Source organism: Ceratina calcarata, unplaced genomic scaffold (assembly GCF_001652005.2).
Source record: "Ceratina calcarata isolate Rehan_Ccalc_2016 unplaced genomic scaffold, ASM165200v1 scaffold48.2, whole genome shotgun sequence".
In the NCBI taxonomy this organism is placed as follows: Eukaryota; Metazoa; Arthropoda; class Insecta; order Hymenoptera; family Apidae; genus Ceratina; species Ceratina calcarata.
In genome coordinates, this window is record NW_017172225.1 from 1,564,949 (window position 1) to 1,590,233 (window position 25,285).

Here is a 25,285-nt window from a genome sequence, read left to right on the forward strand (position 1 = left end):
CTTTTTCCATGTAAAGATAAATTACGATTCGACGAGAAACACGATTACGCGAATGTGTTCGAAGTACGAGGGCGAGAAACGAGATGGACCACTGCTCTAAAATATTTAACGAGAAACAGTGGTTTTCTTTTTTAACAATATACTTTTTTCTTGGGCGTTGTTCATGGCGATTTTTAAATTCCCGAGCGCGTTATTATTTCCGTATCACGTCACGGGAAGGATTTCGCCCGCGCGGGTGCAAAAGTTCGCTGATTCCGGGATTCGAGTTCTCGACGCCTCGATATTTCAAAGAATTTACCGAGATCCGCGTTGCGATTTCGGAAATCCGTGGATTCGAAAGATCGACGACCTTAAAATCGTTTTGCATTCGGCTCGTTCCCGGCGAATCATGTAAATATATATTAAAAAATGTCTAGTCCGTTCGTACCTGTTGCTCGATGATGCGTCTCGGTCTCGTTAAAATTACGATTCGCCCGAGGAGCGTCGAGAAGGACGAAACGAAAATTGATTCTCTCGGCTATCTTCGCGCGTCGCCTTCCCTTTATTCTTGCCCGGGGAAAATCCATCGCTTTGTCGCTATCCGAGCCGACTTCTGGTAAAACGAATGGATCCGTCTTTCCGCGATCTCTCGGACGTGGCCGGAAACTTCTTCCTCACTGATTTACATAGTCCGTAGTTTTAAACGGCAAGCAACGAAACTCGCCGGTGGAAGAAACCGCGAGTTTTTTGCCGTCCCGAGTTTTTCACCGGGAACTCCGTGGACCGCGACGTACTTCTCGTAGCGTGAAATCGGAAAGGAGGGCTCGTTCGGAGAGGAAGAAGAGGCAATCCGCGAATCGACAGGGACAATAGAGTTACCGAGAAGGTTCTCGGTGCCGGGTCGTATTGTCAACGGGTGGTTGGCAAAGGGAGAGGAATTGTTTGTCGCGAGAGAGGGAAGAAGCCGAGAGGGCAGGAGCGAGCACCGCGCGGCGTCAGGACGATTCGAGGGGCGGGAAAGGTCTGCGGGCGATTTCTATTGTCGACCGTGAACGCCTCACGGTCGCCGATATAATTGGCGCCGCCTTCCTGGATAACTCGGGACGATAACGAGGACAAAAGAAGCCGCGCCGGCGAAGAAAACAATAGGAGAAGATCCGCTGAAAGTACCGAAGAACCCTACGCGAACCTCTTTCTCCACGCTGCCGTGGAACGACACGGCACGTCGAGTGAATCTGACAGAACTCGTCCCCTTTCCTTCCGGCTTAGTTGAGCGCGGCTACCAAAACGCCAACGATTCGCGCGTCTTAATCGTGCTCGTTAACCGAGCTGGGAGAGATCGGAAGAACGTTCATCCACGTCGTCGCGAAATGAGGAAGGAAGAAAAAGCGTTCGCGGTCTCAAGGGTTCGAACGAGAAAGGCGAGCCGGTCGAGCGAAAGAGGTGCGTAGATCGTTCGGGGAAAAGTTTCCCTCCTTTCGCTGACACGCGAGGGTATCCAACAGGTTCTCTACTGACTTATAACGTATTTATGAAGAGAGTAGACTAGACAAAGTTGGCCGAAGCCCGGGGTGCCGAGTTCCGATTGCTCTTTTAATTGACGAGATTATAAAAGAGCGATTCGCCAAGTGCCTGCTGTGCCGCCGCCACGCCGATGGTAATTGCAGTTTGATCGCTAGTCTTCGGTAACTTTCACCCAGTTCCCGGCTGACGTCGACTGCGTTCGAAGAACACGGATATCGATTCTGGTTTCCGAGACCACTGCATTCAATTTGAAAAATGTATCGAACGGATCTTCTCTTCCACGAAACGAGAATCGCGAACGTGTAGCAAGAACGAGAGGCACTTTGAAAATGACGCGGTCTGTAATTATCTCGGGCGACGAAGATCGTACGACGTAATGATGACGTTAAGTTCCGCTGGAAAGTGGAACGGATCTTTAATTAATCCCACGCGTCGCAATTATCGGTACATTTTTAATTAAAACAAGAAAGGAAGGCGAAGGAGAAGGAGGAGCAGGGGGAGGAGCAGGAGGAGGAGCAGGAGGCGCCGGAGAAAAATTGGCGAGAAGAGTCGAGCTCGAGGCGCGTGAGCCCCATTGAAATGGAACCAGGACTCCGCCGCGCGAAAGTTGTTCGAAACTTGGAGTGCAACATCCTCGAACTTAAATTTAACTACGAGTTCACCCTGAGGATTAACGCAGTATCGTCGTAATTACGCGAAGAACGAGGGTAATGTGGCTTGTATCGCGTGCGCCGCAAAACAAGTCAAATTAATCTCATCCCCGGGTCTCTCTAACGACAGGGGCCTTCGGCTTCGTTATTCGCGATTTCGTGGCTCAGCGAAGCAAGAAAATAAGAAACCCGTCGCCGTACCCCCGCCCAACGTACCAACTTCCTCGACAAATGTTGACTTTACGGCGAATTAACTTTCGTAGATGTTTCCAGTTTATCCGGCATGCTTAGCGACGCGATATCGACAACGTTACGGCGCAGCCCCCGATGCGCCGTTGGAAATTCTGATTTTCCGACGAGCGTTGGATTTTTACTTTCGTAAAAGCATTATGCAAAAACCTGGAATTCCAACGGAGTTCATCTACACGAGACCGTTTGACGTCCGCCCGGTTGCAGCGTTCGTATTTTTCTCGTCTTCTCGAGTCCTGTCCAGACAATCGCGAATAAATCGATCAACTTCGTCCGAGAATAGAAATTTCGAGGTATCGACCTAGCAGCCGTCCATCCGTCCTTTTCCCTATCTCTTTCCATGAACCGTTTTACGAACTTTTCCAGTATATTGAATTCTGATTCTATTCTCGGACACGGCCGTGTACGTATCCGGTCGCATCTAGCGGTATCGGTGAACCGTCTTTGAGAAGACGAAGCCTCTGTTTCTCGGCGCCCGGAGTAAGAGGGACGCGTCCCTCCAATGGCTTTCCCTTAACTTTGGATCCTACGGGACTGACCTCGACGATTCCACGCGAAATACGCGCTGCGGCCAATTTCAAACGTTTCGTTCGAAAGCTTCGATTTCCATGACGCTCTTTCACGCAAATAGAAACATTTTCGACGTCGTCTCCGCTCGACGAGATGCGACGATTCTTTTTTCGATAATTTATCATGAACGTTATCTGTTTGACTGTTGCAGCCGACAAATTACCCAGCGGTTTCCCGTTGATATCTCAAGCGCCGACGACGAAGGTGGTCGAAATGGGTCATAACGCGGTGCTGCAGTGCTCCGCCGTCGGTTCACCGCCCCCGATCATATCCTGGGTCAAAGACATGCTGCCCATCGATACGACCAACCCACGGTACACGGTTCTGGACTCCGGTAAGCGAATCACCACGGATTTAATATACATATAATTGCGTCGTAATGGACGAGCGTGGCTGCACTCGTTTCACCGATCTGCCATTGGATCCTCGTTCATGTTCAACGTAACGTTTTCTGATAATGGAACAGCGGAACATATAACGTAATGATAAGAAAATGCATGAGGAGCTGTCAGCGTCAGTCGTATTTGACGAGGAACGCGATAAGCTGTTAACAGAATAGTAGCGAGAGTCGCGCGGGTGGAAAAAATATATGGATGGGTAGGATAGATTGAAGATGTTTAGCCGCGATGCAGAAGTTAACAATAGGGCGAAGTGGCGCGTGTCATATCTCGTCGAGTGCCAGAGCGCGTAAGTCACTGTCAACCCGCGGTAGCGTTGATCGAGTGGTCACGCGATATGGGAACATCCAGCGCATCCATCTCGTTTGCCGAGACCGCGCACCTGCTCTGTCTGCTTCGCTCGCGAAGTGCACTTCGCGTCTCGTCCCGACGTTTTCGATCAAAGTACCAAACGATCAAGATTCGATCGATCCTGTCCGCGGTTCGAAAAATGCTCGATAATTCGGTTTTTCAGCGGTCAAATTACGATGCGTAGAAATTGTTCCCGGTCGAGCGAGACGAATCAGAATCGGATCGTTCCGGGGACGTGGGGACTCGTCTTGAAAATCGCTGTGCGTTTCGATCGTCCCCTCGAAATCGGGTCGAATCGCGTTTGAACGCAGCCGTGATACGGTCAGCTGCTCGTTATTCTCCCGGTGACGCTTGTACCGCGTGTACTCGTTCCTCCGGACAAGTCGATAACTAATGCCGGCGCATAAAGCGACCCGCGCTACTGCACGGGGCGCTCCTCTCTCGATTCGGTTAACGAACCCGATGAAACGATCAGCCGATCTCCCTCCGATCGACCGCGGACCCGGCGATGGCCTCTCCATAAAAATTTTATGCCGCGGCCATAGCTCGCCACAAGTGGTCTTCGAAATCCTGCGGGGAAAAAATGTACACGGGTCCTCGACTTCTCTGTTCTCCATGGAAACGGGGAACGAAAATAGAGCCCACTGGGTCTTGACACTCGACGTCGCGTTTCAATCAAAACCGGATGCACAGTTTGTCATTCAATTCTAAATTCGTCGATGACTTCTGAAAGTAGTGCGACCATTAAACCCGTTTGCCTATCCGCGATTCATATTCGCTTTTTATTCCCGGGAATAGACGTTTTATTAAAAGTAACTCTCCACCCCATAGTAACTCATCGTTACGAGGTTAATAAGAAGCCGCGATTTCACGAACGCGATTCGCGATAGCGCGGCGAGAGCGCGAGCGAGCGGCGGGGGGCGAAACGAACGAGCGGACGAGTCGACGAGAGCAATTTCTATATAGAGCCCCCAAGGTTGTTTCGCTAACGCACGACGTAACCTATTATCATTATTTTTCCGTAGCGGGTACTAGCGCAAACCGTGTACACACATATATACACACACACACACACACAAACGTGTGTACATATATATATATATATATAACGTTCACTTTGTTTTTATCGCAATGGCGGTATCATTATCGAGCGGCACGTCACGTAATACCGGCGTGCACTTGCCCGACTATCTTTACGGCGACCGGCGCAGTTTGCCGCGACGTGAAAAGTATACATTAGATGTAGGGAAAGCTGGCTGCATACACGCTAGTATCGTTCGCCTGTATCGTGTACTACCTACGTGCACACGCGTTATGCATATATCTGAAAGCGGTTCCTACGCTGTACACTCCCGGTTAGAAGTGATAGGATACGATGAAAGATCTTACCTCGATTGTTTCATCTGAACCGAGGATCTACAACGAAATAGAATTGACAAGCGTGAGTAGATCGATCTGCCGTCGTCCGACGATCCGTCGTAGATTCTCGTGCGAGCTCGTCGGTTATTTCGTTGGAAGTTATACTTTTGTCTGGGAGTGTGGCCATAAAATTTTCGGGATCTCGTCTCCGGCTCGCGATTAACATGAAATTTATTCCGGTTCGATGCCACGAATATCAGCCGAAATCCCGCGAGCTTCCATTCCGAATCGCGATGCGTCTTCCCGGTGTAGGGAAACCGGTGCACGCTGCACCGTGCCGTGCCGTACCGGTCGCAGCACGTGCGTCGACCCTACGAATGCGTGTCACGTATAAACGGAGCTATCGCGTGCGTGCTCGTCGCAGTGCCGTCTGCACCTTACGTGGAAACACGCGCGGACGTCTTATCGAGGGTTCCACGAAGAGAGTTCGACCTGCGTCGAACGGAATGATCGGGTCCGCCCAACTGTTGACCACTGGTAAATCGATTGCATTTATTTGCAATAAATCCCTAGATTATTTGCATACAATCCCTTTCGTGTAACGGTTGATATAATCGACACCGTGGGTAAGCCTACTGTTCTTTCTTATACCGTGGTCGCATTATCCAACACCTGGACAGGTGTTCGCATCTCAATTAGGAATATATTTACGGTCACGGTTTTTGCCCGTGTTAAAGGGTTAAACGCGTTACCAGGCGTGACTCACGAGCAACGCTTTGTCTCTCCGCGGCCGGGTTTTCGCGATTCTCTCCGCTATCCATTTTCTTTTTCGCGGAACACGCCACGCGGATACGCGCCGCGCCGGCAAGTACATTGCCCCCGTCGTGTACTTTTTGCAATACATTAAGCCGTATATTTCATGGGATATACGTAGCGGTGGTGCCGTATGGCGGCGGCGGCGGTGCGGTGGCGGCTTCTAACGGTATTGACGCGGGGGGGTGGGTGGAGAAGACACGCGAATAACGTTAAGGGAGCCACTAAGCGAACAAGCGAGCGACCGGGTGACTGATGCGACTAGAGGGGAATGCTTTCCGCTTCGAACTTGTCAGTCCCGCCTTTCCTTATTCCATACATCCCTTTTCCGCGTGCAACCGTGTTATCGTTCGCCCAGAGGCCAGCCCTTCCAATTTTTCGAAACAACGTCAGTCGCAAAATCCAAAGGAACACGTTCGTTGCACGTCGAAAAAATCGAACGAATAATAGCCTCGTTCGTATCCTTCGTTTCAGATACAATTTTATTGAAAATAAATGAATAATTCGTAATTCATGAAATAATCGTATTTATCACTATTTAATAAAATTTCGATAAAATTGTACTTAAAATTAAATTTTCATGCAACGATTTTAATGAAAAATGAGCATTCGTTGAAATGAACAGATGTTATAATGGACTTTGTTCGTTTGTTGTTTTACGATCTGTCTTGATACGAGCGGGTGTTGGCGCACGAAGGGGTTACCATTGTTTTCGAAAATTTTTGCGAGACATCCGGTGAAAAAGGCGGAGACGCGTGGTTTGCCGCCGGCTGTTATTTAAATGCCTTACGAATTGAACTCGCACTGGCTGCTACACTATTGTCGACGCGTACATTAGGTTAACGTTGAAATTTTAACGGAACCGTTTCTAACGTTCTCGGTAGGTGGGCATTGTTAGAAGTCTGTGCCCGGGCCATTGTTTGCATTCATTTACGAGAGAGGTATATACCTACGCTCGCGATGTTGCGTTAATAATATCAAACCGTCTTTGGTCATTACAGAGTGGCAGCACTCGAAACTGCAAAGTGTTCCGGGGCATTGTTTGGGAAATTTTCGCGCGATCCTGTACGTTGGACTCCCGAGATGGCGGAAAAAAGCGTGCTCGGAAACGAGAATCGGTCGGTGGTTTCGTCGTCTTCCGCGAAAAAATTAATGAAAACCAGCGGGGTGCGACGGGTCAGAGCGGTCTCTTTCGGCGGTGGTCATCTGCGCGGAAACGTAATTCCGAAATTCTTGTGCAGCAAAGCAAACGGAAGACGACGAAAGCAGCGAGGGGACAAGCCGCGTTAAACTCGGACAATGCGGTCCGCAGATCTCCATTTCCGTTTATCGCGGTAAACGAGACAAATTAATTAAAGTTAGACAAGGCAGGTAGCCGACTGCGCGACGTGGTGCGGCGTATTAAAATAACGTCCGCTTTGGCCGGCGATACGCTTTACGATAATTGAAGAGAATTAAACCGACGCAGATTCCCCGGCACGCGAGATAAACCAATTTAACGTTTCATTTAAGCTTTGTCTCGCGAGGAAAGATCGCGCCGAAACTCGGCCGGGGCACATCGAATTACGCGTCGCGTCGCCTGGCGTTCGTGAAACCGCCGAGAGGAACGACTCAAAGGACAACGAAGGCGGTACCGGTGAAATTACGGAGAGCGATGAGAGAACCTCGGGGTTCAACGCATCGAGAATCGTTAAATTATATTTTGCAGTCCTCGTAAACCGGTGGAAAGAGCAAGGCAAAGTAAAAGCTCCGTGTGGGCGGGCAGTTAACGCTTCGTCAACACTCGTAAAATTTCCAGCATTAAAGCTCGCCGAGGCTTGATGAGCAAGGCTTGAACTTCGAAACAAGCCCGGGAGCTACTTGCGTCGCTCCTTAACACCTGCCTTGGGATTCCCGGCTTCTTTCCAGGCCAGTCCCTGTCGCTGTTTCTTCCCTGTCTAGATTTCCCTCTTAACTTCGGGTCGTAATGACCCGATCGTTCCGAGAACTTCGCTAATTGTTCGTAACGGTAACGCGCCGCCCGTCGCGGAATGCTCGAAATCGTCCGAACGACCGCGCGCCCACGCATATGGAACGGGAAACCGTCCGGGCGAACGTTACGACGCGCTCTTGTGAAACTCTCGACGATCGGGAGCAAAAACGGCCGTGGCGCGGGTAGTTTTTAAGTAGGTGCAAGGGTGAAAGCGTCTTGACTCCGACGTTCGTAAAATATTCGCTACCGAAGTTCGCCGAGCCGTACAGGAAACGAGGACGGAGTTCGAAACGAGCCCGGGGCGAAACACCTGCGCCGAAATTCTCGCTCGTCCACCCTTTGTCGTTCACGGACGCGTTACCTTCGGTGCAGGCATCCGTTTCGTTCGGGGACAGTTTCGAAACGGCCTCGGTCAAATCTTCACCGTCTCGTTAGGCGCTGAGATGATCCAAATTCTGGCAAGAAAACGGTCTTGGATTCCACGGGGTCGGAAAAAACTCGGCGCGGGTGAAACGTGTCAGAAAATTGGTCCGGTCCAGGAATTTTAATTTCGGTTCACCGCAAGAAACAACGAAACGGGTCGCTAAATTTGCACGCGAATTAAAGGCTCGTTCCGGCTTGGCGTGCGCGAATAGACGGGCAAAAAGGAGAAGCGGAAACGTCAACGGGTAATTCGATTTCCTTTTCCGGCACGACGCATTCGCCGGGCGTACCTCTTCGAATCCACGCGCAAAGACGTTTCATGCCCGCATAATCTTCTCGTCTGCCGTCATTCTCTCTTATATTTGCGAAACGGGATTCTGACGTTAATGCGACGCACTTCTGAAACGGTGGAACGTTTACACGGGAAGACGAGAACGCGGATTGTTCGCGTCGTTTCCAGTTTCGTTACTCACTGATCGAAGACGAAAACGATAATACGGGCGTGGTTATTCATCCTGGATTCGAGCCGCTGGATAATTAATCCTCGGGCGCAGTTTTCTATCGTGAAGAACGTTGTCAAGAACAATGAGAACGCGACTGGTAAAGTAAACAAATTTTCTGTTTGTATTTTGGCTCGGTCCGGTTGGAAGAGCATCGCGATCCACGAGCCATTACCTTCGCTCTCCCCTTTGCTTTCCACTCGAATCGAAGCCCGCGCCTGGCAACGTTCCCCCGATAATTATAATTGACTGTTTTACGCGGTCGATACAGCACCGCGGCCAGCCGTAATTATGAAAAGCAATTAAAACGTCGGCGAATTACGCGAAGATTCTTCCCGATCGCGACTCCTCTTTGTACGCGACGGGAAAAGAGCATCGCCGGGTCGCATCCACGGAACGAAAAGCTTGTACAGCCTCCGGGTAAACATATTTTTCCGTTTGCATTCTATCTCGATCGAATCGAACGCGCTCATCTTTCGAAGTCAGCGCCCACATCGGGTTCCACCTGTATTCGTTTCTTATCCATACACCGCCGCCATCCGACGCCAGACAGAGAGACGCACCGAAATAGGCGATACCGAATAAACTACGAGTCACTGCACGCTGCGTATATTCTGCGTATGCGCCGTACCGGCGATATTAAATATAAGGAAAGATATTTCAATATTGGCGGGTAAACAGACGCAAATAGTTTCGACGTTTCCGTTTCGCTACTCGCCCTTTTCTCGTCGCTGCCACGTTTTCCCCGTAGGCGAGGCACACCGATATCTCTGTACATATTTATGTCGGGACGTGTTCCCGTCGCCTGTAACCCAGCCGCCTCCCGGGTCCAGACGGAGACGTGCCACTGTTTCGGCGAAGAGAAAAGAATTTTTCAGACGACCGTGGCAAATTGTTAATTCATTAAATTTCCCGGGTACAAGTCCCTCGATGAACCAACGTTCCTCTTCATCTTCGATCACCGATACGTTGAACTCGCGCAGATTCCTCGACGAACACCTCCGGAGTTTTTCTATCCCCGGTAAAATTTCGGATGGAACGCGCGGTGAATTATCGAAGAAATTCCTGGCGGGTCCCCGCGTCGTACATTGTGTATCTCCGGCTCGGCGGATGAGCATCGGTTTCCAGCGGTTTGGTCGTCGGCGGCGATTTAAGTTTTTCGCAGTCGCGCTAACAACGTGCACGTGACTGGATGGGATAACGATATGAGCACGCGTTCCTTCCTGGTCAGCTTACTGGAAATTGTAGATGAGCCTCGATTATGTATTCCGATCGTACGCGATATCAAACTGCCTGGCTTCTCGCTCGTGATGGAACGTTTTCCACCCTCGAATCCCAGCTCCGTCTCTTTCTTTCTCGCCAAAGTCGCATTTGCAACGAAACCCTATAAATCCATACGGCCGGACTAGGGAAATGTTTAAACCTACGCGCGACCGGAATTGATCGTGAGCCGCGCCCTTTCGAGTCGAGGACGCAGTTTTATTAATTACCGCGTTAATTATCGTTCGATAAAACGTTGGGACGGAATGGAAAACAAGCCGGTTGATCCGAAGTGTTTACTCAACGAAGGAAGGGTTGGCGTGGCGAAAGAAGGGTCGCGCGCAGGGAACAGGGTGTAGAAACGCAGTTAGAGGGGCGGACGGATCCAAGGCGGCTGAATTATACCGAAGGAGTGACGTCTCTGAAGGAGATAATCACACGCCTCGTAACAGCCAGTTCATCATCGTGGTGTATATCGCACGCGGGTAAGGGAACTCGGTTGATGCATCATGGAAATCGCGCACGAACCGACCGCCAGGCCAAACAGAAAGTGGAATAGACGGGCTTTGTAACGGGGGCTTTGAAACGGATTCCCCTACTCGCGTCGAGCTTCCCCCGAGCACGGCGCGTTCCTCGACCCGCCTGCGAACTCAATTAGCGCTGGAAAAACGAAACGAAAGAGTGCCGCGAGGATTATTTAAAGTACCACCATCGCCCCTTCGACCGTTCTACGTTCTCGTCTTACCCCGCGCACTTTCTGCATCGCTGGTATCCCGTAATCCTTGAACTTCGCGATTGGCGATTCGTCGGGAAACCTCGTGCCGGGGAAAAGTTCAAGTAAGCAGATTAAAATCGATAAAAGTGCGAACGGCGACGAACCGCGTGAAATATCGAGATCGAGGCATGAATATTTTTCCTACTTAAGGATGTATTGGCTATAGAATCAATCCCAAAAGTTTAGGTACTTTAGAAAAACGCATTTCCTATAATTAAAAAGAAATCAGACGTCGGAAGAATAATGCTAATAATAAATAGCTACGTGCTAAAAAGTATAGAAGGAAATATCCAATTAAGTATTGACGCTGACGAAAAATTTTCTTCTTCAAAATTGCGAAAAATGCTTCAAATAAAAGTTGTTTTCCTTCTAACTTCGATATTTAACGAGTTACGTATGATTATTTCGCATTTTATTGATGTTGACAAAATCCGACCATCCCAACGTCGAAACAGCGAACTTTTGGAAAAAAATTTCGTTTTTCCTCAATAACTCCTAAACCCTTGGAGATACGGGAAAATTGCATAGGACCTTTCTTGTAGATGACGACGAGATCTACAATTTCTGTATAAAAGTTTTCCGCTAGCATTAATATTTAACGAGTTATTGACGAAAAACAAAAAAACAGTTTTTTGCAAATTACTCGTTAACTATTGACGTTAGCGAAAAATTTTTACATGGAAATTGTAGATCTCGTCGTCCTCTACAAAAAAGGTCGTATGCAATTTTCCCGTAGATTCAACGGTTTGAGAGTTATTGGCCAAAAACGAAAATTTGGAAGAAATTGAAGGGGTACCCCTTGGAAAAATCTCGGAAAAATCGAAAATTTTTTGTTGTTGTTTATTATTAGCAATGTTCTTCCGACATCTAATTTCTTTTTAAAAAATGCGTTTCTAAAGAGCATAAACTTTTGAGATTGACTATATAGCCAATACATCCTCAAAGTAGCTCGGTAGCATTTGCAAAACATATACGATTTTAATACAAGTTCAACTAAACAATAATTAAAATTAAGAACTTTCATTTTCCGTAAAGAAAATAAAAGTAAATATCGAACTTTCTTAACACAACTTTCTTTTACCGTCGCCGATGAACGAGCGAAGGCGGCGCGTGAGAGATCAGAGAGAATCTTTGCAGGTTGTAAATAATTTAGTCGTATTTATTTTCCAGGTGCGTTGCAAATCATGAAGTCTGACGTGAACGACCAAGGCACGTACGAGTGCGTGGCGAATAATTCCGTCGGCACCGAGTACTCAAAGTCCGCGATTTTATACGTGAAAGGTACGTGGAACACCTTCGAGACGAATCTCAAGAAGCCGCTTTAACGAAAATTCATTACAAAAACTGCGAGCCTTCATCGGTGTTACCACCGTTTTGTAATTAAAATTAATGCCGTGTAATTAAAACGTAATTAAACTAAGCTAACGGCACAAAGGGTTCACGCGGCTACAAATATTATATTATACGGAGTCGTGGAATATTTTACGGTGATCATACAAGATTCAAGTATCGCGTAATCGATTCGTCAACCTCCTCCTATAATTATACGAGCTCCTGAGATGTTACTAACTGAAATGAATTAGCCTCTTAATCATCGAATTTCGAGGAATTAGAAAATGTCATGAAAAATTATTGTTTTACGACTCAGTTCGTCGCGTAGCGCCGACGTTCTCGATTCCACCGCCAGCAGTGAGCGAGGTGATGGTGGGCGACTCTCTGAACCTGACCTGCGTCGCGGTAGGCTCGCCTATGCCGTTCGTGAAGTGGAGGAAGGGTCCGTCCACCGATCTCACCCCCGACGACAATCTGCCGGTGGGCAAGAACGTGCTGATACTCACCGACATCAAGGAATCGGTCAACTACACGTGCACGGCAGCCAGCGACCTCGGTGTCATCGAAGCCACGTCGATGGTGAAAGTTCAATGTTCGTATCGCATCCCTACTACAATAGGCGCGCGACACGATCGGAATGGATCGAGACCGCGTGCAAATCCTCGGGAGATCGCATTACCGTGTGCCATCGAGCCCGCGGTAATATAACGTAAAACGATCAATCACGGGGTTCCTCCTGTGATCCCCATCCGAGGTACACAACGAGCCGTGGCGGCAGTACAGTTTCCATGACTAATCAATCGGCTTATGCGTTACAATTCAAAGACCCGGGGACAAAGCACCTACACTAGTTCCCGCGAATAAATGGAGCACCGAAGAACCGCCTCTGTGTTCACGTGACAAAACTGATGCTCGCTCGTTTGCCGCGATTCATGATCGAACTTCGACGAACGCTTCTTGCTAAGTTTGAGCGAACCGATTAGAAGCCTCGAGGATTCGTTATGTTTCATCGCGTACACGGAGAAAGTAATTTCGTGCGGTCAGAGACGAGGGAGCGTCTATCCGAATCCAAATCAGACCTCGCGATATTGTATAAATTTCAGCTCTGCCCAGCGCACCGGAGAACGTCCAAGTGTCTGACATCACCGCCACCTCCGTAAAACTGAGCTGGTCCCACAAGGAACCGGACAAACAGCAATACTATGTGATACAGCACAAACCGAAACACGTAAATCAGGCGTTCGCCGAAATATCGGGCATCACCACCATGTACTATCACGTCCGCAGTCTGAGCCCTTACACCGAGTACGAGCTCTACGTGATAGCCGTGAACACGATTGGGCGTGGTCCCCCGAGTGCCCCGGTGACAGTCACCACTGGCGAGACAAGTCAGTACTCTTTTTACTTACTATTTCTGCTTCTCTCTTTAAAGCCCGGTTCGATTTCGTTCGATCTCTCGGTCGATTCCATCAACTAACTGGTCAATATATTCACCGATTTCCTAGACCGAATCGAATACTGATCGACCAAATTGAACCGGCGAAACGTTTCAAGTTAGCAACGTCGCCGCGCAAAGTCTGCGCGCCTCGAAAACTGAAAATCATCGTCACGAAATTATTGTCTCACGACTCACTCGACTCTATTGATCACGTTCGACATCGTTTTGCGAACGAATCGTCACGACTCGAATTCGCGCAGATCGTTTGTGAGTTTAATGAAGGAACGGACAGCTTTTTTCGGTACCATAGAGCTCGTTAGTCGCCGTTGGGCGCGTACGAATTTTTGCACGTAGATAATACATTTTTTGCACCACCGAAGGAGGGACAAGTTTTGACCACGAGTTTTTGAGAGAAAACTATACTTTTTTTCCATGCTGTCCGCCGTGGACGCACACGATTTGATTCATGTAAGTGACAAGAAACATTTTTTTTCCACCGCCTATCACCAATCCCCTGTTCTATCTGTGTCTCGCACCACACATCTGTGTTAGTGTTTTTGTGTCACGGACGACGTGTACGCCCGCGTCGCGCGCTTCGACGTCTCGTTTTCGCCCTGCATATTTTCCGTCTCTTGCCTCCACACACGCCCACGTAGCCCTTTCTCTATGACCACCACCTTTTCCAAACATACGTTTCTCCGTCTCTTTTCCGAAACAAAAAAAAAAAAAAGAATGAGAGAAGGATGGGAAAGAGAAAAACCCAATACTCGGAGAGACAGCACGCGAAATTGCACCTTTCCTCGATAAAGTAGCGCACTCTTCGCACCTCGTGAAAACACGAACAGCCGCGGACCGCAAAAGAGGAGCCGGCTTCGTGTTTTCACTCACGTGCCATTGTTATACATACGTACATGCATAACCAGCGTAATCAATGATCATTGAAAATAATTGTTCGTCATCTTTTTTTCAATAGCGGAATCGACAAATGGAGGTGCCAGTAAGTTCAATCATATACTATAAGAGTGCCGTAGCAAACATTACTTATTTCTCTGTTCTCGTATCGCGTGTACAGCCGCCGGGAACGGTTCCCGATCCGTTCAGCGCGCACACGCGGAAAAATTAAATTTTCATTATGCACCGTGAGTGCTATGAATATTTCTTGTCAAGTTTACATCCGTCGAACCGTCGGTATCGAGCAGACGAGAGATACGCACGGCACTTATACCGCACGATGAGCAGATAGTCTACTCTTTCCATCTCGGGAAATTTCATTTTTGCGTTCGTGCATGCCAGTATGGGTCGTACATCGTTTTCAGTAGCTGTACATGCGTACGTACTATGTACAAATAAATACACATTCATAATTTGTTTATTTTTCGTTCAATTCTCTCTCGTTTTGTTCTGTTACGTTTTGTTCTCTATTTTGGTTTCCTTCGTTTTTTAATCCCTCGTATTTTTTTCTTTTTTATTTGCGTTCATTCAATGCACACGAACAACACACGCGTGTCCATCGCACGAGCACACACGTACTCGCGTACAAGTACGTACTTGTAGCTAATCGATTGCAACGCGGTACGAGCGCACACTCTCGTGTTTCCTTTTTTTCATTTACCGAATTAAGCCCTGATTTACCGCAGATATCATCGATACCTCTGTCCTTTGTTTCTGGAACTTCGTCTTTGTTTTGGTTCTTATGGTTCTTTCCCGGGGTTTTTTTCTTACCTGCGTCTATTCAGTGACTAACGTAGATGTGTCTGTGCCGAAAGGGTTTATCAGAGAACGTCTGTCTCTGCGTTTTAGAACCCGGTACTGCGCCGCGCAAGGTTCAGGCCCGGCCATTGAGCTCCACCACAATGGTCATACAATGGGACGAACCAGAAACACCGAACGGACAAGTGACGGTTAGTTCCCTCTTCTCTTCGGTTCGGAAAGAGAGAGAGATTTAAGCGTGTATGTCCTCAGGGCTACAAGGTGTATTACACGACGGACCAGAACCAACCGATGGCGTCTTGGGAGCACCAAATGGTCGACAACAGCCAATTGACCACCATCTCGGAACTGACGCCGCACACGATATACACGATACGCGTTCAGGCCTTGACGAGCGTTGGTCCGGGTCCGCTCAGCACACCTATTCAAATAAAGACGCAGCAAGGGGTACCGAGCCAACCGGAGATGTTGACCGCGGTCGACATAGGGGAGACCAAAGTAACGCTCCAGTGGACCAAGCCCGCTCATAGCGCTGAGAACATCATCAGCTATGAGCTGTATTGGAACGATACCTATGCACAGGTAAAACACGTCCACGAGGGTGGGTCGAGAGTTTCGCCGGGAGCCAGAGATAACGCACTCCCGGAACGTGATTTCAGGAGAAACATCACCGGAAAATCCCGGTGACCGAGAACTACACTTTGACCGGGCTGTATCCGAACACGCTATACTACATCTGGCTGGCGGCGAAGAGTCAGAGGGGCGAGGGTGCTACGACGATCCCGTGTCCGGTCCGCACGAAACAGTACGGTAAGCAAATGAGCAAAGAATCGTCGGAGAAAGTGAAACGAGAGAGGAGTGAATTCACGCAGCGAGGAGTGCCGATGGGAGGCCGATTCTCTGTCGTTCTCGGCGGGTCGAGCGTCCGAGGGCAGTTCGTCTCACCCTCTGGTCGTCGCCCGTGTCGAACGCGACGCGAATCGGCCTGGCACAGCAGGTAGGAGGTGTGCTACATAGCGCTAGACGCTCCCGCAAGTAGCGTAAGCTAAATTAATTCGCGACACCTTGATGTAAAAAGAAGATGGGCTAAAAGATTCGCACCGTGGATTGATTGAAAAACGGGGGGTTGACAAAAATCAGAAGAGAAAGACGGAAGATAGAGAGTATCGTTGAACCGTGAAGTGTGGGAGAGTGAGAATGATTGCATGCGTTGCAAATAAGAAAGCCGTTTTTGGATGCCACTTTATATATATCTATCTATATATATACGTAAATATCATACATATAAATTGCACTAAGCACTGCATTGATATATGTGTGCATTTTGGGCACCTCTTTTCATTCTCGATAACGTATGGTTTACGTCCGTTCTTCAGTTTTTCATTGTCTTTTCCTTGTGAATTAAAAATGAATCGTAAAAGCCACGGGCAACCACGTTTGCTCCTTGCGCGAGTCAAACGTACCGCCCGCTAGAAATTTTCTCTAATCACGTAATTTTTCGACTGTTCAAGGATCGACTCATGAGTTTTTCCTTGATCGATGAGACCTTTGTCTGAACCTTCGACCGGTCGTCACGTAAACCTTTTTAGTTTCGAAATCCCGTTCTGTCGGTCGCGTTCGAACGTTGCTCGACTCCGAACTCGGTCGAGTCCGTCGAATCGTGCAAAGATTCGTTTGTTTTTTTCTTTTTCAAATTAATAAATCGAGCGGAAGTTCGAAGCGAATTTTCGCGGACGCTCGATTCGTCGGATTCGAAGTTCGCCGTGGGCCGCGATCGTCCTGCGACCGACGACGACGTTTCTCCCCTGCCACAGTTTTCCGTTTTTGTTTTCCTTCCCCTATAACTGAGTGTTATACAGTCCCCGGGGCTCCGCCTCGCAATGTAAGCGGACAAGCGATCAGCCCGACCTCCATATTGGTAACCTGGGAGCCTCCGCCCGAGGATCGATTGAACGGAGAGATCGCTTACTACAAGCTGCAAGTCGTCGAGAGCGGACGCTCCGACTCGGAGGCAAAGGTTATCAAACTGAATGACACGCAATTCGTGTTGGACGAACTGAAAAAATGGACCGAGTACCGGATTTGGGTAGTGGCCGGGACCAGCGTAGGTGACGGACCGCAGAGTTTTCCGATCTCGGTCAGAACTCACGAGGACGGTATGTATCATTGACGCTAATCAATTCTCTTTTACGTTTACACGAGCCCGACGAAGCGCGTCGTTCGAATGCTTGAAAATGATCCGGTTCGCTGTCTCATTGTCAGATTTATCATTTCCAAGTCCCGTTGATCGAAGGATCTCGCGATGCTCTTCGAGCGGCGCGCTTCCCGTCCTTGGAGACACTCTTGCGAAGGTGATGTGTCGCGACAGTTGTTCGCGCAAGAGCCAAAAATATAAAAGCCCGCCAAAAATCGAGTCCGAAGACGTACGCGTGATTTCCGATGCGGGTTCGCGATCACACGCCCTATTACCGTCGTGCCCGGAGTGACGTTCGGTCCATCGCGTGTCACGACCGTTCTAACTGTGTATTAAATGTATATTTCGATTTCAGATTCCGCAAACGTCTCTTCGAACCTGTCTCTTTCCTCCTCACGTGCCTAGGGGCGAATGTGCGTAATTCAATTTGGTTGATTCGATCAAAGTGAACGACGTAAATTCGTCTCTAGCTCGGTCCTGTACACAGCCTCTCCGTTTACTCTCTTCACTTTCTAGTTTGTTTCTGTTCTATTGTTCGACAACGTTTTATCCTGTGTTTCCGTTTTAGATTTTACATCACATCGTTGTATCTCTATTCCATTCCGACTTCGTTCGATTGCGTTGTACATTATATTTCTATATTGTATAATACGTGCGTAAAAAGCTTCTCCTCTCAGGCCACTTTTGCGTTTCCAGTTCACGCTTTCGAGAAACGAACTGTCGAGTGTAAATTAACCATGTCGCGGCAACATCGAGGAGGAACGCGCGGCCCTTTTTTTCCGTTCGACGGAACTTCTTCGAGAAGCGATTTTTTTAGCGCGAACGTACATTTTTTGAACGCGCACGATGAGCAATTTTTTCTTCCCTGCTGAAAGCCGGTCTCCACCATTGACTTCCCATCGCCTCACTGGCACCCCACCGATTCGACATCCCATACAGTCTTTTTTGCAACGGGACTTTGCGCGAGACGAGACGACGCGAGAGATCATGTTGGCCCAAATTTTTTGGCTGGCGAGATTTTATATTTTTGGAATTTTTGCGACTACCTACGAACCTCCCAAATGAATTTGTACTCTGTATTTCCAACGGCACCCCCGAGTCCCCCCACGAAACTTTTTCTCCCCTCAAGATCGGAGCGGCCCAGACAATTTTTTCCAGGTGGTGCACGCGTCTACGGATTTTTCGGAAGCTGATAATCGATTTTTGAGCTCAGCTACGCACATTCGACAAAGAGTAAAAGAAAGAAAAAAAGAAACAAGAGAAACGTATTTTCTTACCATTTTCACAGGGCCTAATCGCAACGCTCCCCTTTGTTCGTTGCCGTTGGTTTTTGTTCCCCCCCGCCCCCATATATATATATATCATAATAATGCTGAGCCCCCGACTTTCGAAAACGAGGACGACCCCCAGTTTAATGACACGCCACTTACTAATACTGTAATTGTTATTACTCACTCACGTGTTTTTGTCTTTCCTTAAAGCATTTGCAGGAGGATGATCCAGGTTTTGAACAGCTAGTTTTTAAGATTTACTCGCACTATATAACGTAATATATCGATTGTCTAATGATATGTACTACATTACACTCAATGTTCTTTCTGGTGGTTACCGTGATTATTACGTCAAGTAAAGATGTTTCGTTTCTCTCTTTAGTTCGTTGATTCACTCTTGCCACGAAGATATTTAGAGGCCAAGCTGACCGCCTCCTACCCCGTGCACAGCATTATTCTCAAATTTAATCATACGCTCGTTTCACCTCGTTCGTTCATCACGTCGAACGGGAAATAATGTCTGTGAACGAGGAGCGGCAGCTTGCCCAATCAAACGCTTACGTATTACATATTAAAACTGATAGCGTATGTATATCACACACACCAAAAATCTATATATATATAACGCACTTTTTTCCACTATATATATATATACACCACGTATATATGTATACGCCCGTATACGTATATACCTTTCGATATCTCTGATATATAAGGCTCTTCTGTCTTTAGTTAAAAATTTAGTTCTACCTATTGTTTGCACATGTTTAGAGCATGCCTTCGTTTGTTTAACGAACTCCTCGATCTTGACCAGACTCTTCTCCCAGAGATCCACCTCAATGATACCACGAGTCCGACCGAAAACTCCTCACCGTCCCGAGAAAACCGTCGAGCCGACGCCGAGTCTGCGTTCCCGAAACCCAACGGATCAGAACGCTCTGTGATCCTATGAATGGCATGCCGATGCACGAAGTTTTGCTTTTCGTTTCGAATCTATCCTCTCCGTTCCCCATTCGGTGCCGTGTAAGACCCGGCACCGTTCCGGCCTGCATGATACAACTTTTTTCACCCTCTGACCGGACACCGATGAATCCCCCAGATCGATTAAGCAAAAGGCGAGGGTGGACGTTGTTAATCGTGTCGATACGACTTTTTTGTCCTCGCCGTCGCGCGACGCGATGCGTGCGTTCCGACGACGGGGGGAACAAACGCGGAGGCTTTTGTCTCGGCAAGAATAATCGAAGACCTTGGTGTCGGAAAATCGGTATCATTTGTTGCGAGGAGCAGACCATTGTGTCAGCCGGGCGTCATTGTCGGTGAAAAAAGTCGTGCGAGCGCGTCTCTAACGACGTTTCCTCGAACCTTTTGCGCTCACAGCCACCAGCCCGGAGGATCCTCTTTCGTTTCAGAACCACCGCCCGCCCCCCTTGTCCCCTTCCCGGTTCTTCCCACGCATTGTCCCGTTTGCGGAGCGACCGATCCCGAGTCCCGACCGTCCACCTCCTCTAAGAGAGCAGACTCGGCAAAGCGAGGCGGGAACGATAAAAAGCACTGCTGAAAGCACCCTGCCGTGTAAGCTCGCACATTGTCAAGCACAAAAGTTCACCGCCGTATATACTCGTTCGTTATTGTCATTGTCGCTGCCTAGTACCGCCGACTGTACCATGATCATATTATTCTAAACGCATTTATCGATTGGGAAAGTGTAACGCGTACACGTATGGCGAGGCACACACGCGTGTACATGTACTGTACGTCCGCCGTCTAACGAGTGTGTGCACGGGCACCGGGTTGAAAAAGTATTATTATTTTTCATGCGGGCACCTTTTTTTTATCTCGCACCCACCACGCACGCATGTTAAGTCGCGCGCGCGCGCGAGTCACGCGCGACAAAAGGACGAGCCTGCTGATATTTACGCACCTATGCACAAACACGGAATTCACGCCTTTGCACCGCTGTTACAGTGCACAGAATATCGGCACTTGAAAAAGGGGAACGCGCATCCCATTTTTCCGCTTCTAGTAGAAAATACGCGCGTGAAGTGCGCGCGTGCGACTATATGCGCACCCTGTATATGATTAGAACGCATACACGGAACGAGTCGTCGTCGGGAACGATTGATCGTCTATTGACTCGTCGAAACGAATCGACGATGCCGATATCGAAGCGTCAATAAATGAGGAATCGTTCGAACCTGTGGTTCGTATCGCGAATCGGCCCGTATGCGTTCTTCCGCTCGAGCGTCGTATCAGGAACAGCACCGTATCTCGCAGCGCACCGTATTAATATATTCACCGTGTTTTAAATCGTCACTATTGCGATATACCGAGCCGAGCACCAGCACTGAGAGCACCCTTGAAAGAGCAAGCACCCCACCGTCGATCGTCCAGTTGTGCGATCATGTTATCGCGCCTTCTCCACGCGATCTCGATACCTCTCTCGGTACAAATTCAATTTTTCTATTACGAACAGCGTTCGTTCTCTTCGGCGTCGTCGAGATCGCGTCGAGCCGGCGCGAGCGTGAATGCGTGAACGAGTGTAAGCGGGATGCGAGAGTAGAAAGCGACGCGTCAGGATTCGCCTGGAAAGCGAACCAGGTAAAAAGGGATATCGTCGAGATGATCGGGTAACGACTCGCGAAGCGCGAATTCAGTCGGACGATACGCGAGCGGAATATCCATGAACCCGCGCTACGATTACCGCGTGAGGACGTCCACTTCGAAACATTTGAATACCAATATCCATGCAATCTTTGTATTATCATTGTCTTCGTTCCGAGCCCGTGGCGGAAAATCGTCGATGCGTCGATCTCGACGTCGAGAGAGTCGCCGACGAGTCCCGGGTCCGTGCGTGGAGAATTTTTCGAAAGAAGGAAGGAGACTCTCCTCGCTCGAGACGAACATCGACGGATCGTTAATACGGGATTTGAAATTTCTTAGCACTCAACCGAGCTCGTTGGAATGATATCACACCAGAACCTCTTCTCTACTCTTCTTCACTGTCTATACATATACGTGCACCCACGCTCTTTGCATGCAGTCACCGACCTATTTATTCCATCTTCTGCCTCTCTGTAAGTTGACAATCAGTATTTTTGGATCCACCTACTTTGTATTCGATATCTATATATACATATGTATATTTTTTATATATACCATCTTTATATCGTGTATCGACATATATACATATTTTTAAACGTTCTCCTAGATATCTAGAACGAGTATACCTTACTATGTGTATGTTCCTTTGTATTTAAATCGACTCGCGTCTATCGTTTTTTCTTTTCTTTTCTGTTACTGGTAGTTGAAACGTCAGAGTATCAAGAAGTTGTACAACTAACGAACACCCTGCGTTTCTTTCTCCGAACAAAGACCCCATCCGACACAAACGCATGCTTCTCCCTTTCCGCATTCCTTTCAGTCGATACTCCGTTAGTTTCGCCGCGCGGCCGATGCTGATAAAATCGACAACAACTGAGAAACTGATCGGGAATCCGATTAGTTTCGGCGCGCCGGTGTACGCGCGGGTAACTGAAAACCGGGCGGGCGTGCTCCGTTCCACGGCCGTATATCTACGTTGCGTATTTTGCGAAGAATTTTGCGATTTTTGCGTGGGTGTATGCGCGGGTGGATGCTGCAGTAGTAAAACAAAAGGGAACAAAAGAGGGACGGAAATATTTTTTACCGTGCGCTCTAAAAAAGGAAAGAACGCCGTCCCTCTGGTTCCTCCCTCGCGGAAAATTTCTGTCTCCCCCCCCCCCCACACACACACAGAAATAATACATATTTTTTATCGAGCTAACGTTTTTTGCGGGTGACTTTTTGGAGTTGCGAAAACAAAGCGATTTTTCCTCTCGAAAACGTTCCACCTTACACACATCTGCATCCTTATCTATTCTATACACGCAATTCGTGAATATTTTCTGTCCGTGCCGCGTTTTTTCTTATATTCTTAGAAACGTCCACGAAACGTTCGAATCACACACGAGAAATCCCTGCCTCGCCTCCCCCATTCTTCTTACGTCTCTTATGGTTTTTCCTTCCTAGCTTTCTTTTAAGTAGTACATTTTATCATAGGTCTTCCCTCTCGATGCCTTGTGCCGCGAGGGAAAGAACGACACGCGGAGAGAGGCCACGTCCTCTTTCTTTACGTTTCTTCTTCTCTCACTCTTTTTTTTTTATTCTATCTTTCTTCTGTTTTTTTCATCGCGATCATCCTCTCCTTCGTCGTCGTCGTCATACTTGTCGTTGGGATCGAGAAACACGCGTGTATACTTGGGATCACCAAGGGAAGGCAAAAAGATCGAAAAGTCTTTCTCTCGGCGGCAGGGGGCAGGTGGACATGAGCCTTTAGTTATTTCATATTTGGAGTAGTGATTGCGCATGCCAAAAGAAAATAAGATAAAAAAAAAAAGATATTCTCACATCTCCCGCCTCTCTGCGACCAACTGCGACCGAGGACCAGAGCGATATTTTTCTATTTAACGATCGATTCGAAAGAGAATTTTGTCCACCGACGTGTCTCGGCAGAGCGATAAAAAATATTACGAATAGAGCAGAGGGTGCGATTGGAATCGAGCGCGTGGGAGGGAGGGAACGAACGAACGAGCGAGTGCGCGTGTGCCTGTTTTCACCAGAGAAACAGAAAAACGAAAATTCATAAAGTACTTTTTTTTTCTCGTCTCCATTCTCTCTCTATCTCTCTTCCCATGATCGAAAAAAGAAAAGCAAAAGAATAGTAAAAGAGGCCACGTTGATAAATAATAATCAGTAGTATGCTACCCAATGACATGCCTAAATATATTGAATATTTATATTAATTCTTTACTCAATTACCACGTGAGAAGTTGACACGAATTTTTACGAAAGTTTTTTTTTCCACTTTTTTGGCGACTTTTGGGGCGCAGCTGAAAAAAGTGAGTATCCCTTAGCCTCGTCACTCGAGTTGTGCCATGATTTTTCTTACCTATATTTCATCGTTTTCTCTCTTTCTATATATATATACATATATGTACACATACATATAATTTTTCATTTTTCATTTCGCATATCGTTTTGTTTTTTCTCTGCGAGAGACCATTTTGGAGATGCGATTTTTTACCACACTTTTGTTGCTGCAGCCGGCAAGCGAACACGATTAAACTGAGAAACTATTTTTTGCGTGCGTATCGTTAACGACAAAAACGACGCTGGCCGGCTAAACGCGCTGGCCAAGTTTGTTTTTTGCGCTGCGTATAGCGAGCCTCGTTCAGCGTAATTGATACGTTCTAAATGGCGCGAAACTCGCGCGAACGATGAAGCAGAGATGCGTCTCGCCGAACCGAGAGAAAATCTTCTCCGCGTGTACTTACAAGCAAACGTGTTTGGCTTTTCTTTGTCGTGCCCTCTCCTCGTAACGCATTTTTATTTTGCGACACTTCGTAGAGGCTGTTAACGTATGTTACATGATTATAGAGATACATAGGCTTTCCTTTCTTTTCTCCTACGATTCTACTTTCGTTCTTGTGTTCCTTTTTATTTTTTCTTTCTATGTAATGCCGATACGTAACGTTTCCGGTGCCGGATACTGGACCGTCCATGAGAGACGTGTACGACAACGTTTGCTATCGGAATTCTCGTCGCGTCGCCGTTGTCTCGATAAAACGGTGAAAACAAAAAAGTTTCGGAAAATGGGATTAAAAAAATAGAATAGACGAAAGTTACGAGACGACGTTGGCGACAAATTATCGATACGGCAAATCGATGTGGGTAATTGTAAATATACGAGGATACGTTTTGTTGCCCCTTGCACGTTTATCAAAAAACACGATTGCACGATTATGCTGGCACAGTTTTCATCCAGCGCACCCAGCACCAATTGATCGTAGATCGCACATGCGTATGTACGTGTATCCGCGGATACATACATATGTATAAAACCGCTTCTCGTTTCGTCATGGACTCTCCAATATTGCCGTAGCATTATCGTCCAACGTACAACCTCGCGCGCTTGCATTCCCGACGACGTATTTATACGCGCGCTTTCCGTATTACCATTCGCGTTCATAAAAAAAAACAAAAGAATATACATTATTGGTATTCAAATGGAGGTTTATCGCGCACCGTAGGGCCGTAGAGCATGAGGTACCGGCGTACCTCGTAATATTGTTTGTACGTCGTTTTGTCCGTGTGCGATTGATTGGCATGTACATATTTTCCAATTACATTTTCTTTACTCTTCATCTGTCACTATCTCTCTGTCTCTCACTCTTTCATTCGTTTCTCTGTCTACCGGGTACTTTATTTTTCGTTCGTACCATTATTTGCTTGTCATCCTTTTTAATTGCTATACAAAGCTTTGATTTGCCGTACTTTTTACATGCTTCGTTTAGACGAAACGACCATGGCCACGGACTGTTACCGATTAAGGATGTATTGGCTATAGAGTCAATCCCAAAAGTTTATGTACCTTAGAAAAACGCATTTCCTATAATTAAAAAGAAATCAGACGTCGGAAGAATAATGCTAATAATAAATA

The 25,285-nt window shown here is 47.7% G+C and overlaps 1 protein-coding gene across 12 annotated transcripts in view; it reads left to right on the forward strand.

Annotated features, from left to right (window-relative positions):
• Lar (tyrosine-protein phosphatase Lar) overlaps positions 1-25,285 on the forward strand; it is a 224,635-nt gene that overhangs the window by 188,453 nt on the left and 10,897 nt on the right. For 5 of the 12 annotated variants that reach the window (XM_026816022.1, XM_026816024.1, XM_018029058.2 and 2 more), the window contains 10 exons: positions 3,124-3,306; positions 11,994-12,104; positions 12,472-12,747; positions 13,259-13,543; positions 14,567-14,590; positions 15,394-15,494; positions 15,556-15,885; positions 15,963-16,113; positions 17,163-17,459; positions 23,676-23,684. In XM_026816022.1, coding sequence (XP_026671823.1) covers positions 3,124-3,306; positions 11,994-12,104; positions 12,472-12,747; positions 13,259-13,543; positions 14,567-14,590; positions 15,394-15,494; positions 15,556-15,885; positions 15,963-16,113; positions 17,163-17,459; positions 23,676-23,684 — 1,767 coding nt within the window. The remainder of the gene's footprint in view (positions 1-3,123; positions 3,307-11,993; positions 12,105-12,471; positions 12,748-13,258; positions 13,544-14,566; positions 14,591-15,393; positions 15,495-15,555; positions 15,886-15,962; positions 16,114-17,162; positions 17,460-23,675; positions 23,685-25,285) is intronic. The other 7 variants (XM_018029059.2, XM_026816025.1, XM_018029062.2 and 4 more) reach the window with 7 other exon arrangements.